Below are 16127 nucleotides of genomic sequence, written 5' to 3' on the forward strand. Positions count from 1 at the left end.
TTAAGTAAAAGCTCAATATTGGAGCTATATAAAAATCTTAAGGCTCACTGGCAGAGACAGTGATAAACTGTTGTAGAAGAAAAATACAAGGCTGTATCTGGTTTTTTAATTTCTGCTTAATTGCCTTGGTTTCTCAATGTGTGAAAACTGACCAGCCAAACCAAAAGTCAATTTTAAAGGGAATTTCCAACCACAGAAGAATCATATTTGAGATCTTAGTTTAAGGTTATATTCTTATTCTGAAATCCAGAAGATTAAGCACTAGTTACACGTGTGGACAATACAACTAAATTATAAGTGCTTATAAAATGATTTTTAGGGCTATTGCTTTCAGAATGGTAACATGGGTTTACATTAACAAGCCACCTTGGAAATATTTCAGTTTTGTTATCCAGAGAGGGTTTTGTTGTTTGATTTTATGAAAGTGAGGTTAATGTGTTTCAAACTTTCCAATTTGGAGTACAGAAGAAAGCTGGGTCAAGACAAATTCTATTTAAAATGCCGCAATCTTGCTTGCCTCTCGAACACCGCTCAAATATGCCCCTGTAACAGTTTGTGGAAAATGTCTGTTTGTTGCCTGTAAAAAATAATTGCGTAATATGAAATCATGTATAAGGAATTCAGATGATATGAAAGGTAATACAAGCTTATGCTTTCTCTGATCCTCCTAAAATGAAGACTAGTGCCACTCCTATGTGTTCATGTTAACAATACTCGCCCATCAGAGCACTTGACCTTTTCTGATTCTCTTCCATGCTTTGTCAAATGCATTCATTCTACAATTTATTCAGCACTCCTGTAAAGTAAGGTTTGGCATTCAATAAGATACTTAAACATGCCAGGTATTGGAATTAAGCACAATGAGTAAGACAGTGCCTCTCCTCAGACAAGTAACCTAGCTGTTAAATCAACAATAAATGAAACAAGCACAAAAAGTGAGTCACAATTCAACCGCAGTTGGTGTTTCGCTAGATGGGTAGAACAAAAGGATAGAGCTGAGGTACTCAAAGGACAGACTAGTTCAGCTGGAAGGGAAAAGTCAAAAGGTTGAGTGCTGTCAATGGGCCAAGCTCACTTTCAAGGAGGTTGTAGTGGGAACAATAAGCACATTCAGGACAGGAAGGTAAGCTTGGGATGTGACTATGGAAAAGAGTAGCTCGAATGGAGTGAGCGGGTCACAGAAAATGGAGAAGGATGAGAAACAGACCAAGTTCCATGTGAACTGCTTAAGGTTTCATGTCACCTAAATTGATGGCTGGGGTGGAAGGAAAGTGACATGGATCCTAGATGTGACAAAAACTTCAATAAACAAAGGATTAGGTCAGCAGGAATATAATTACTAGTAGGAGGAGAGCGTGACAGTGGCAGAAACCGCAAAGAAATGGGTTTTATGAGAAAGTAACCATCAAAGACGCAAAGCAAAAGAGGTTCTACACCCTGCTCACACCCTAGGGCATGTTGGCCTAATCCAGCCACCTCTTGGAGGCTGCTGCCGCCTGGCATGCGGCCAACGTGCTCTCCCCACCACACCGGCTCTCCACAGGCCAAGGAATTATCAAAGATTGCTGGGTTTTCTTTCTTTTTTTTCCCTAGATTTTATTTATTTTTAGAGAGAGGGGAAGAGAGGGAGAGAAACATCGATGTGTGATCGGTTGCCTCTTGCATGTCCCCAAAGGGACCACAACCCAGGCATGTGCCCTGACTGGGAATCAAACTGGCAACCTTTCAGTTCACAGGCTGGCACTCAAGCCACTGAGCCACACCAGCCAGGGCGCTTGTTTTCCAATGACGGTCTTTTGTGATTGCTCACAAATAAGAGAGAAAATAAGAAACACTAACTATTTTAGATAAAGCTAGGAGACTTGGGTAATTCCAAACTATAACATACAAAGTATGAAATGAAAGAGTGCTGAGAATTCACTTTACTCTGCTAAGTTTGGGGAGTAGGGCAGGATGGGGTGATAACAAAAGCAAGCCATTCACCCCAAAGAATCCTTAAAAATCTCAGCCACTGGGGACATCAGGAACCATGGAGGCAGAGGTTGGGGGTGAAAATGGAATTAAAGATTATAAAGAGCATTTTGATCCCTCACTAGGTTCCCCACTCTCACCTGCTATGAACCCCTAAGGGTAGGGGTAAGGTGGCGAACAAAATGGGGATTAACAAGGAACATGTATATGACCCATGGACATGGATACGGGGTGGGGACTGACTGGGAATAGGGGCTGGGGGGGCAGGGCAGGGGAGAGCAACGGGGGAAAAACTGGGACAATAAAAGGATAACAATAGAAAAAGGCAAAAAAATAAAATCCAGGGATTAAGTAAAGTATTCATAATTGAGAGGCTTCCGGCTCCCAGAATGCCAGGAGCTAAACTTTCGCCTTGAAATGACAGAAACTACATGTTCCCACAGAAAAGAGCTATAGATACTGATTTGGGAATTCAACCACTAGTGGGTGAGCTTGCTAGATCTTTCAGTTGGCTTCTTTTAAACGACTCAAAAATACAGATAAAAATGCCTCACTCAAATCTAAGCAGACAGTCAAGGACTGGCTATTTGGACATATAATGGGCGCAGGCTAAAGGAGACAAAATAGGAACTCTGAAGAGTCATACAAGGAACAATTAATTACCAAGCAAGAAGAGGAAGCTACCAAAAGGGAATAAACTGAGAATAAAGTGCTCATAAAGTAAAAGCCAAAACTTTAAGTCAGTGTAAAGGTTGGAAAATCTCCCCACCACAAAACTACGATAAAAAGGTGAATAATAGCAAAGAAAAGAAAATTAGATAATGTAAGAGTTCCAATGTATGTAACAGGAGATCAGAAATAAGAAAAGTGAAAATAAGTAAAATCCAGGGCTGAAGGACATGAGTTTCTAGATGCAAGAAATAAAAAAATGGCATAGAAAGGATTGGAAATCACAACAGCAGAACACTTTTCAACAGAAGTAAACCAAGAAAGAAGAAAGGCCCCTTTGCACCCATTAGGATGGCTATTATCGAAAAGCAAAGTTTTGCTGAGGACATGCAGAAATTCGAATCTTGTGCCTTGGTGGTAGAAATGTAAAACAGTTGCTTTGGAAAAAGGTGTAGTGGCTCCTCAAAAATTTAAAAATAGGGTGAATATATGATCCAGCAATGCCTCTTCTGGGTAAATACCGAAAAGAAGAGATCAGTTCCTGAAGAGAGAACCTGCACACAGCACTGTTCACAACAGCCAAAAGGCGGGAGCAACTCAGAATGTGATGTACACATATAATGAAATATTAGCTAGTCTTAAAAAGCAAGGGCATTCTTACACCCACTACAACACCGATGAAACCTGAGGACATTATGCTAAGTGAAATAAGCCAGTCACAAAAGGACAAATACTGTGTGATGCCACTTATACGATGTACCCAGAAAAATCCATAGAGACAGAAAGTGGCGGCTGCCAGTGGCTGGCGGGGGAGGAACGTTGTTTAATGGGGACAGAGTTTCAGTTCTGCAGGATGAAAACGTTCTGGAGAAGGTAGTAGTGATGGTTGTTCAACAATGCGAAGGTATTTAATGGCACTGAACTGTACCCTTAATTAGTTAAAATGGTAAATTTTGTTATGTGTAGTTTATCATGATTAAAATAATATTTAAAAAGAGAGGAATCTAGAAAATAAAGCCCCCAACCCTGGAAAGGTGAGGAGGAGACGTGCCCAGGAGGACAGCTCTGGAGGAGTCCTAGAGATCAACCAGTGCAGACAGGAGCAGAGGGACAAGGACCCCGGAAAGCCGTGTAAGAACAGAATGAACTCCCTGGCTCAGCAGCAGCAACACTGACCTAGCCACATCACGTGAACACTGATGCCAGCTTCACTATGAAATAACCACATTGCGAAGACACTAAATGGGCTAAACCTTTAACCTAAAAGGACGTCAGTAGATAATGTCTAACTTGTTATATCTGAAGACAATATAAGTATTTTTAAAATGAAGTAAATTCCAGAAGAAACATCAGAAAGAGTTAAAAATGGATGCTCTGGAAGTTTGAGGAAGATGTTGAGAGAACATGTGCTGTTTGTTGTCCTAACACTTGAAAGTATTTGACACTATTTTAAAACTCTGGACATATATCACTTGAATTAAAAGAAGGTAATCAAAATAAAACTGGGTTCAGGATCATGATACACACCTCGCCAGCAAAGAAGATGGTTCCCTGTATTTCTTCCGCAATGATGTCATAGGCTTCACCGCTCCCACCTGTCTTCACAAAACTGTATGCCATCTGGATCCAGGGGTCCGTGCTCCACCGAGTGACAAAATATTTTGTGGGATCTGGGACTTCCTATGTCAAGTTGAAGGAATCATAAAACAGGATCAAGAAGGGACTGAGATATCATGTTACCCCAAGTAATAAATATCCAGTCCTCCCTCCCATTAGAAATCGAGTTCATTCTTGTAGCATTATGGAATAGCCATTCTCAGTATGTTCCTCTGAGCCCCTTATGACTACCCTGTATCTGTGTACCTTTCTGTACCTCCTGCCCCAACTCTGCAACCTCCCCCAACACGTGTCTTCTCATTTTACCATTTATCCTTCTGCTAGACACATATTTCCCCCACCCACATGGGGCCATCACCACTGGCTAAGAGTTCAGGCATTCCATTTCCCACAGCCTAGCCTGTGCCGGAGAGATGGAGGAAAAAGGGTCTCTGGGCCACAGTAGGAAAGGGAAGGCTGGAGTTCTTGGACCTCAAGGTGAAATTCTCAACAGGGTCCTCCACAAAATGGCTATCCAAGGATATGTTTCACACACTCTAAATTTCAAATCATTTTATTTTTTAAAAAAGATTTTTTAAAATTTGTTTTCAGAGAGAGGGGAAGGGAGGGAGAAAGAGAGAGAAACAGCAATGTGTGGTCGCCTCTCACGTGCCCCCAACTGGGGACCTGGACTACAAGCCAGGCATGTGCCCTGACTGGGAATCGAACTGGCGACTCTTTGGTTCACAGGCTGGCACTCAATTCACTGAGCCACACCAGCCAGGGATCAAATCGTTTTATAGGATGGTCTTTGACAAGCATACCATGAAAATTATTTCTATAGAAACTACGTCCTCAGTTCTAAATAACTAATTTGAAAACAAATTTTTGGACAAAATCCCAAAGCTAGGGACTGTGAGATATGACATCACACAAAATAAGCACCACCCCTGGATGGCCTCTCTTTCTTAATTTATGTAACTTTTGAGTTATTTCACTTCTCTCAACTTCTGTTCCTTTATTTGAAAAAGATATAAGCCATGCCATTTATAAATTTGCAGAGACTGTGAGATTTGGTAAATTGGCAAATAAAAAGAACCTTGAGCTCCTTGGAGAAAAGAAAAAAAAAAGAGACCAGCTGCATATGTAGGGTATGAGAAAATTATGGACAATGTCTCTTTAAAAGGAAAGTTGTCACCACAGCCTGCTAGGCTTTGGATAAACACAGAATCTGTGGAACATCTGTACATCCTGAGCAAAGAAAAGGGGGTATGCGTGATTTGAGGAAAAGGTGAAGGAAGATAACAGTTTAAGAGGAGGGATGGGGTACTGATATGGGCTACATTTGTGTTCCCCTAAAATCTGTGTTGAAGCCCTAACCCCCACTACTTTATAATGAGACTGTTTGAGAAAGAGCCTTTTACGAGGTAATAAAGTTAAAATGTCGTTGTTAGGGAGGGCCTTAGTCCAGTATGACTGGTGTCCTTGTAAGGAGATGACACAGACAACAAAAGGGCAACCATGTGCGGTCACAGCAAGAAGCCAGCCATCTGTACGCAAAGAAATCAAACCTGTCAACACCTTAATCTTGGACTTCTAGTTTCCAGAATGGTCAGAAAATAAACTTCCATTGTTTAAACCACCCAGGCTCCATGGTATTTTGTTATGGCAGGCCTAGCAAACTAATCCAGCAATTTAGGTGGACAGTTAAGACATTGAAAGGATTAATGTGGCCTACTGCCTTATTCTTTTCACGCTCAGTGATGATGGCTTGCTTTGCCTCCACCCCACTCTGAAGAGCACACCCAGACAGGCATGTCTTTCCCCTTTCAGAGAGGGTGTGTCTGACCTGCTCCTTGAACAGCTCCCGGAGGGTAGCCATGCACTGCTGCAGCACCTGCTTGTCCTCCAGGCTCCTGAGGGAGGCCACCGCCTCCCCGGCAATCACTGACATCAACACGCTGTGTTTCTTCTGGACACACGGAAGAAAAAAGCAGCTACACTTTTTGCTTTGGTACAAGAATCTCTGAATGCATGGTTCCGAAGAGATGACCTCAATCTCACAAATTAAATTTCATTATTTCCTACTGTCCCCTCCCCTTTCAATCACCAGCCCATTTTCCTCACAAACACTCATTATTCATCTGTCCACTTTATTGTTCCATGTTCAAAGAATGCAGGAAGCAATGTAAATATCAAATTCAGAGTTCCCTTGGCTCTTCCCCTATAAGAACTTTTTTAGAAGGAACGGAACAAGGTAGAGAAGGGAAGTGTGTGGATAAAATAATGGAAAGAACTTTCTCATGGTAAAGAAATTGTGCCCTAGGCTCCCATGTGAAACCTTTTAAGATGTTTTTTTTGGAATGGAGACAAAAAAAAGAAATTGGGATTCTTTTGCATGACATCAGCACTACCATAGCTTTCAAGTTACAGGTATGCCCGCCCCACTTTGTCCCCCACCAATCACATCTGCTGACACCAAGACCCACCCTCACCTGGGCCAATCATGTTCCACCCTTCACAGCACCACTGGCGGACCCTTGGAGAGTACTCTTCAGGTACCACTCATTGCTGTGCTGTCTTGGACTGTCCCTGAGAAGAATTCCCCTATCAGCTTCCACAAGTGACTAATTCATTTCTCGGGGAGCAACATTAATACTTTGAGAAAGTATGGCAGATATTGGTGCTATGCTACAGAAAAACATGTATCCAGAGTGTCCACAATGTCCATTAGTTTCTGAGCTTAAATGTAAAAAATTTAAAAATTACAACATCAAATTTTAAACTAATAATAAAATTCAAACCCATTTCACCAACGACTTTACCTGAGGATCCATGTCATAGAATACAGCAAAAAGCCCTCGTTTGCTGGCACTAGGAGGAACGTGACCGAAAAAGTCCGCCCCTTGAACTTTATTGTCCCAAAATCTGTAAGGAAATTGCAAGGCTATCTGGAAAGTAAACAGGAGAAAGATGGTTAAGAGTTTCTTGAATCCAAAGTACAGCAATCTCCAAGAAGCAATCTATAGCTCTTAACTAAAATCATGTTAGAAAACAAACAAACCTCACTACTCCCTTTCCATTCTCCCACCTCCTTTCTTCTCTCCATGAGCATCTGGCCTTTTATGTCCCTCAGTCCCATATTCCCTCTGACAACCTCTAGGCTAATCTGAAAATGCAAAGCATTCCTGAGACATGGGTCTTGAGGATACATTCTGACTCCTCATACGACCGCCGGTATCTACTGCTGCACTGGCAGATTCTGCTGAGAGATTTCAAAGGCAGAGGGAGTAAAACATTCTCCTCATTGGGGCCAATTAATGGAGGCAGAGATGAAAAGCAGAAAACAAAGAACTGTTCATTTAGATAACAAGTTCAAATTTTGAGTAACAAGATTTATCCTCCTGAAGTTAAAATTTACAGACCTCAGCCAGCTCTCTTCCTTATGTTTTCATAATATCCTCTCTTATTCTGCAGGAACAATTATTCAAATGAAAAGGGAATCTTCAAATTTTATTTGGATTCAAAGGTTACCCACTACTTCTCAATATCACAGGCAAAGGTACTCCTGTCATCTGACGTTAATATCTATAATTCTGGGGCTTAGGTAGTCTAGTCACCTTTTCAATGATGCCTGCACCTAAGCTGTTGATGGCCTTCATCTTCTTGTCTGACAGTGGTGGGTTAAACTGAATGGCACCTTTCTGCAGTAAGGCCAGTGGGACAGTGACTAATACCTGTGGGAAACAATTAATAGTTAATACACAACCAGCAACTGAACCTAATACCACAACAACATACTGGGTGCATTTCCAGGAAAATCTCAATGCCTAAGGAACATCACTCCCTACTGCTCGTCATGAGATAGTCAACATTCCATGTTATTCTATTCATAAGGACCAGAGTGGCCACTCAGTTGCACAGATTGTTCACTGCACAAGGGTGCCTGTCTGGGCAGAAGTAGCCTCCACATGGAGGAACTTGCAGAGCAGTCTTTATGATTTACAATAACCCCAGATTAAGAAGAGTCAGCAGGTCCTAACCCTGAAAAGCAGTGCTATAAGAAGAAATGTACCTAAATATGGAATCAGGAGAACAAGACTTGTGTATCATTCCTCACACTTTATAATGTGTGGCTGAGGTAATATCTGGCCTACTAACCTCAAAGGATTAGGAAATTGCTTAAAACAAAAACGCTTACAATATACATCAATATGCTTCATAAATGGAAAAGCACATCACAAGCACTAGGAATGACTACAATCATGTAAAACTCATGAAATTTTTTTTAAAGGTGGAAGCAACTTATTGCAGGGTCCAAATGGCTTATACTGTACATTCATTTAGTTAACAGATGAAGTAACAGATGCTAACAAAGCCTTCAAGAACGACTCTTAAAAGTTACATCACAAAATCTCAACCTACTGCCCCCAAAAAGGAAAAGAAGAAATCCTGGCATATAAAAATTCTTATCTAGAAAAGAAATTATGTGGCTATTATTTATTCATATAGGACTTATCATACTCTACTTAAAAGGAAGCTCCTTTGGGAAACAAAACCAGGCCATCGAAGAAACTTGCTGTCTCTTGACACAGCCAGGAAATTTCTGGCTCCAGAGCCATGTTACCATTGCCACAAGCAGGAGCGCCCACTGCTGCTATCAGAACCCTGCCACCTACAGAACAACCTGCACCAGCACAACGGGTTCCTCGTGCCATGCGTCTTGACTCCCTTGCAGTTAATGAGTGAACGGGACCCTCTACTGTCTCTGCTGAATAACCCAACACCTTGACCGTTATCCTTGTCAGCAGATGCTGCAGAAGTTGAAGTAAAAGCCAGACTCTACCTTCCAGATCACGCAAGTGCACCTGAGTGACTGAACCATTTCTTACTGAGTCTCAGCTGCAAAAGAGTCTGGGAAGGGGTGTGCATGTGTGTGCACATGCTTATTTTCTAGCATCTACGGTGCAATATAACAAGAAGATGGGAGTGGAATGAAGCTGAATGCCAAGCACCAAATCTACCATGGCCTCCACCAAAGATTTAGTGTATTTGGCGTGAACCCCCAAACTCCATGATCACAGGAAGTTTAGGGTTCTTCCTGGGATTTTGTTGTTTTCTGCCATAAGAAAATGAGAAAATAAAAAAAATAAAAAAAGATGTACTCTATCCTTAATCTGGTTATAGAAAATAGCTACCATGTAACAAAAAATATTATTCTCTTGGATATATAAATAAAAAACACAAGAATATAAAATCTAGAGATTTCCTTAACAACAAAAGCTTTCAAAACCAATAGCCACAAGATGTAAACATACCCTGGTAAAGAACTAAAGCTAGATCTCAGCGTGAGCAACCTAGACTGAATTACAGTTTGTCAGATGTTTATCTTTCACATATAAGCTGGGGAAACTTCCAATTCAAACTGTGTGATGCATGTTGACAACCATAAAAATAAAAATGTTTGCTTTCAACATTCTGAGCAGTCATTGAAACACAGACTCAAACTATGCCCTGATGCCTCTGGAGAGCCAGAAAACAAAGCAGGAAGTGCAAACGTGCTGGCTCAGGGTCAGCAGCAGGTGGCCCAGCGGGGTGAGTCAAACAAGCATGTTATCCCGGATGCCAAAGGCCAAGTTACAAAATACCAGAGGCTGAGCCATTCACTGACTTGCAATTTTAAAAAGAGGAATTAAAAGAAGTTTTACCAGTAGGAAGATCTTTAGAGATTAGTCTGATTTTCATCTCGGGGCTCATGGACAAGGACAGTTGCCCAGTGGTTCTCCAGTCCGGCTGCAGGCTGTAATCACTTGGGGAGCATTACAAACATGACCAGACCAATCCAGAAAGAATCCCTGTGGGGTGAGGTTTTGCAGTCTTTCTTTTAAAGCACCTTCCGAGTGATTCCAACATGCAGCCAGAACTGAGAACCACTTAGTCCCAAGTCTATAGGACCACTATTTGCTACCCAGCTAGTTAAAGGCAGGAATAATATCAGGACCCCTCCCCTGGACTCATACACTATACCCTATCTTTCTACTCGACATGCAATCCTTTATTTTTGTATGAATATCAAGGACTATGAAATGCTTTTAAGTTTGAAACATATCTAGTAGGAACTAATGATAGTTCATCAAATATACTTATTGTTAATCATTTCAGACATAACTAAATTTAAATAAATTTACAGGGTTTATTAATAGCCCTCTTCCCCAAGTAAGCACCTTTGTTCTCCAACATTATAGAAATCTCAGTATGATTTAACATATTACATTACAGCATCTTTCACTGTCCACCTACTAAAGTGGTTTACAAAAAATTCAAATAACATAAAAGTACTTCTGCAGTTTCGGAATGAAAACAGAGCTTTCTTGATTTGAAAAATGGTTCCATGGTAAAACAAACAACTACCACCAAAAAAAACAAAAGAAATAAACATAAAAAGACACAAAAACCCTACCAATTTGGAACACTAAATTAAAGTAAAAAAAAAAAATGTTTTTTAATGGAGGACTTTTAATATGCTCCCATTTAACCCTAAAAGTAGACTGTAGTATACGATACTTTTCAAACATATGTCTCCAAAGACTATTTTCTGTTCAATTCTCATGACCATATGTACCATAGAACCCACTTTAAGGAACACTATTCAGATTTCCATCTGCCATGAATATACATAGTGCTGGATTAGTTAAATCGGATTTGCACATCCACCGCACAATTCAGTGGACATATGTAACTCTTCAGAAGTCAAACACGGTGCTGCAGGCAGATTGCCAAAGGCCAACTTCTTGGTGGAAAAGATTCTTTTCCCTTATTGCCAGATCCTGACACAGCTAGTGAAATTCTAGCACTCACCTTTTGTGCTGTGTACCCTGTCCTATCTGTTGTGGTAACTTGTACTTCATCTCCAGAATAATCAATACTCTGTACCTGCTCAAGAAAAAACAATTATAAAAAACGTGATGGAATCATATGATCCAGGACCCTTTGCAATTCTATATGTCAGTTTACATCTCCAAGGCTATGGGAAATCATTTCTTGGCATTTAGAGATCAAAGCAACAGTGATAGCCTATTTCAGGAAACTATCACTCAACCATTAAAATTTATAAATTTATTATGTTAAAATATGGAAAACCTTTATAATACAGTGTAAAGTGTAATATAAATAATTGCCTTTATGATTACAACAATGAACAATACAAACTCACAGGGACAAAACCATGAGGGAAAAATTTTTAAATGAAAATAACAGCTTTGGGTCAGAGATGTGAGAAACTTAAACACCTTATTATTAATGAAAATGCATCTGTGCCACTACTGTTTCCAAACATCAGCAGCTACATAATTGACATAGATGATGCTACAACCGTATCATAACAATATTTGGAGGCATCGGCTGACAGTCACAGCAAGTACTTGTCTCCTGTGTAATCCACATGCCCCAAACTTCATATACTCTAAGAACAAGGCCAGACCAGAGCCTCCCACTGCTGTCGTACTCACGGGAGATTTGAGTCGAATGTCTAGTCCTTCAGCCAGTTTTTCAATGATGACAGAATAGCCGGGAGTGAGGAGAGTGTGATCACCAGCAAACTGGGCAAAGAATTCGTTGTGGTCCCAGGAACGAGCAGACACCTGGGAAACAACAGGAGAGGCTGGGAACAGAAGAGGTGTTCCCACCTCTTCTCGAGCCTGCACCTAGGGGACAAGAAAGGAATCCAGCACAGGAAAAACTACCTGAAGCAGGAGGGCAGGGCTTCCGTGAACAGGGCAAAACATGATGGAAGGAGGGAACCCACAGACCAGCCCAGGCAGATGCCGCTGTTGGGGAAGGAATTGCTCAACAACGCACAGGAAAGCTTATTTTAGAACAAAAGGTAGGTATGATCTGGTTGTGGGCACCACTCCTTAATAAACATAAAAGACATGTTATGTATCAACAGCCCTGGAGAAGAAGAATTCTATGAAGTAAAACATTTGACCAACTCTATATAAAAATATGCCAACTACTGGTCTTCCGCATGGAAACTCTACAGAGGCTGAAACGCAGCCTGATTTTGGAAAACAGTGCTATTCCAATCACCGTGAAGAATCAAAGAAACAGGGAGAGGCCCCAGAGAGGACAATTCAGTCAGGGGCCTCCATTCAAAATACTGAATATTTAAGTATCAAAATCACCTTGGATAAGTTAGGCAAGTTTAAATTCATTTTAGCAAGAGAAACAGACCACAACTGCAAGGATACTCTCTTTTGGTCTCTTGAGAGCAGTGTTTTCAGGCCCTGCGGGGCTCCACAAAAGGGCCTCCAGGGCCTCCTGAGGGGCAGGAACGCTCAAGACTCTGGACCTCTCCCCAGGTCGCCTCAAAAGCACTGCTGTATTAGGTTTACACACTAAACTTCTTCACAGGCATGACTGGGAAGAAGGTTTCTCTTGCGTTTTTCTAACAAAAAAAAATCATTTTTTTCAAAACCACTGTGGGGTTAATATGCTCTGAAATCGTGGTTTTCGAACTTTTCAGCAGCAGAACCATTGTTTCCTGTTTATCCAAACCGGTATTGAGATTATATAAAACACACACACATACACATAAAAAAAGCATTTCGAAGCACATTTCATGAAAGCCAGTCACACCTGATGAAGGTTGCTGCCACAGGCATATTCCAGGTTACTGAGGTGGAACTGAAGCACCTGTTCTTCCAGTTCACTGAATTGGATACCAGACTCCTTAATAAAAGCTTTGTAGATCTCCTCTATCTTTTCTGTAATGGGAATGGATCAAAGCAGAAAAAACAGCTTTAGCAGTATTCTCTAATTCCTTATCTTTTGCTTTCAACTTCCTTCAACTGCAAAACCCCAAACTTATGAAGGACTTTCCCAAACCAACTCAGGGGAAAAAATATGTTGATAATGTTGGTTTCTCTCAGGAAGTAAAAGCTTATCTTAACTGGAAACAAAGCTATGTAGGTTGTATCTTCAGCCATGTTTCATTTCTGTGTGGTTGAGAAGCTGTTTCTTATTTTGCTCAAAATACAGAAAAGCACCCCCTGTACATATACAGACATACAGAGAATTCCCATTCCTTTCTGGTCTCACTGCCATCATGTTAAGCCAAGTTTTCATAGCATCTCACCTCAACTGGGAGATCTGTGATACACTGACTGTTGGATATATTCTCTCCCCAACAAGAACATTCCATTAAGGATTGTCATCACGGCAACCCTCTGCCTCAGGACCTTTAATTACTGGTTTGCTGTTGCCTGTTGTAATAAATCCCAAACCCAAAGCCAGACTGTGCCAGCACATTTTTAGCCTTTCCAAACTTGGCAACACCATCTGCCCACTCACAGGCTCTGCAGGTCAACGCCAGCCCCACCGGGTCGGCGACTCCCCCTCACTGAAGGCCTACCCCACCCTGCTCCCAACGCAGCAGCACCCGGACTCCACACGCCTCAGAAATCACATCTTGTTATCAACACCAGCATTTACCAACCCACTCAGCTGGAACTTCCAGCTACGTATACATAGCGCAGTGATGTGATCCAATTACTGTCTGAGACTCTGTTTTTGGGGTGTAGGGGAGGCTCACAACTAACAAAGTGTAAGAATCTTAGTCCAGGTCACTTCTTTATAAACTTCTCGGGGAAGATGACCATCCAATGCGCACACTGCAGACACAAAGCTTCTACAAAGTACTGTGAACTTGCTTGACTAGCAACAGAACTAAGTGTCAGCAAACTTCTGCTTTTTAGACAACTCAAGATTCTCATTAAAAATTTCCATTCATCTACTAGACTGTAATGTGGGGATGTCATAGGACCTCTGGATGTGCGCCAGGTTGTGGGCCCTAGACCACTGGGCTTTTTTACCACTTTCGGAACCTTCTTGTAGAAATCCCACTCCTGCCTCCTGTCGCTTCTCTTTTCCTTTAGATTTTGTAGAGGATCATCAAGAACCAAGATTGCTGGAACAGTATATAAAATTAAATATAAACAGAGAAAAGTCTAAATGTGATTTCTATGTAAATACTGTTTAAAAGTTTTAGTACATATGCTTTGTGAAATTAATTCTAGCTTCTTAGTATATTTACATTTTTTTTTTCAGCTACGTGGTAACAAAGTGAGATCTCAGACAGCTGAGATACTGCTAGGACAGCTATAACTAACCTTATATAGAGATGTATATATTATTATTAAAGTTCTTCAAAAAATATATTAATATAATGAAATAACTATCTACACAGTAAGTGTTGCTGATCCTCCCTTATTTTTAAGGAAGGCCCAAACGAAGCAGTATTACGCTTTTATTTAGTGAAACTGAAAGAGCTATAAAGAAAATGCTATCCAGTGACTACCACACGTGTGAAAAACACTAACTAAATTCTGAGAACACTCTGAAAGTCAGCCTAATAACTATCTTCAATTCCAGAAAATTCAACAACTCACCACTTGGTCTGGACACTTCATCATATAATTAAATGATCCCTGTTGACCCCAATAAATATCAGAAAATGTTCTGTTATGGTTTGTCTGTCAACACTAAAGGGATTACAGTGTGGGTCAGTCTCAGAAGGTAGGGGTGGGGAGGGCAAATATAAAACAAGAGACAAACAGTCCCTGCTACTGAGAAGTTTATCCCAAACAGAGATAAAGTGTGTGTATACCAGGATGAGGAACTTAGAACCCTCAAAAGAAATATATAGTTGAAGCAAATTAATATCTTGAAAATTGAGTTCAAATGTTCATACTTTAAGAAATTCTGACATGCTTCCAAGAATTATAAGTAAATACATTCAGGTCATAGAACTGTAAGTTGAATGAGTATCAATTTAAAAGGCACTGTAGTAAAATCTCAGCTGGCACCATCATGGAAATGAGTCATGATACATACAGTCAAGCTTTCTAAAGGGTTGTGGTTAATTAATCTTGTCCATTTAGGACCAAAGCCTAAAGAATTTGAAGTAAAATTATTAAACTATAACATACATTCTTGTATTCTTAAACAAAATATACTGAAAAAATCTTAAACTACTGCCCCCAAACAGAAAAAGGATCCTGGCACATAGAAACTCTTATCTAGAAAATAAATTATATGGTTACTATTTATTCACATAGGGCTTATCAAACTTAAAAGGAAGCTCCTCTGGGAAACTGAAAATTAAATGTTCACATAGTTTTTGAAACACCAGCTATCATGCAAAGATTTGTGTGTGCATATAGGCATCTAAAGGTCACTGAGGAAGTTCTGCTCCCTCTGCAGAACCGTCCAGAGAACCCATCAGTCCAAAAGGAAGGCTCTGAAGGACTATTCTTAGTGCATACATCAACCTCATGGATGGACGATGCTACTGCTGGCCAAACTTAGGTTAGAACGAGACTCAGGTGGAACAATCAGAACATCACTCTCCCCATACCTCCTAAAGGAACATCTTGGAGCTGAGTCTTATCCTTCCTCCACTCAGAGACAACATCCAAGAGAGCATTAAAATGAAAATCCATGCGCTTGTCAATAGTGGGGTCAGTAATTCTTCCACCTTCCTGAATTAAGTCACATCTTTCTCCAAATTTATGCATGCTGATGCCAAGCTTCAAAATAATAAGAATAAGAAGGTGAAAATTTTCCCTGGAAAAAATCTGTACAGGTTCTAAGCTGAAATTAGACAGAGCTCTCATGGAGAAAGTGGTCTAGTACCTCTCAGAAAAGACTAAGTATTCTTAACAGAAAATGGCAGCAAAGGAAGGCAGTGGGAAAAGAGCACAAAACCTCTAAGGCTTCATTTTATGAGAATGTGAAGGTGACAGCAGCGGCTTCTCTGCCAGGCACTCTCAGCACTGCAGCCAGTGTTTACTAAGGCTGCACTGCCTCTCCTCGCTCTGACAGCCTGTCCC

The 16127-nt window shown here is 40.8% G+C and overlaps 1 protein-coding gene across 2 annotated transcripts in view; it reads right to left on the reverse strand.

The window, feature by feature from the left end:
- The window catches only part of KDM1B (lysine demethylase 1B), a 49803-nt gene continuing 33676 nt past the window's right edge, over positions 1–16127 (reverse strand). For both annotated transcript variants that reach the window (XM_090269778.1, XM_090269779.1), the window contains 9 exons: positions 15653–15824; positions 12874–13001; positions 11745–11876; positions 11095–11169; positions 7857–7973; positions 7062–7187; positions 6086–6208; positions 4168–4320; positions 1–577 (listed from right to left, as the gene is read on the reverse strand). In XM_090269778.1, coding sequence (XP_090125904.1) covers positions 494–577; positions 4168–4320; positions 6086–6208; positions 7062–7187; positions 7857–7973; positions 11095–11169; positions 11745–11876; positions 12874–13001; positions 15653–15824 — 1110 coding nt within the window. In that variant the 3' untranslated portion in view covers positions 1–493. The remainder of the gene's footprint in view (positions 578–4167; positions 4321–6085; positions 6209–7061; positions 7188–7856; positions 7974–11094; positions 11170–11744; positions 11877–12873; positions 13002–15652; positions 15825–16127) is intronic.

This window comes from Furipterus horrens, unplaced genomic scaffold, assembly GCF_987537825.1.
Source record: "Furipterus horrens unplaced genomic scaffold, mFurHor1.1.pri manual_scaffold_3, whole genome shotgun sequence".
Lineage (NCBI taxonomy): Eukaryota > Metazoa > Chordata > Mammalia > Chiroptera > Furipteridae > Furipterus > Furipterus horrens.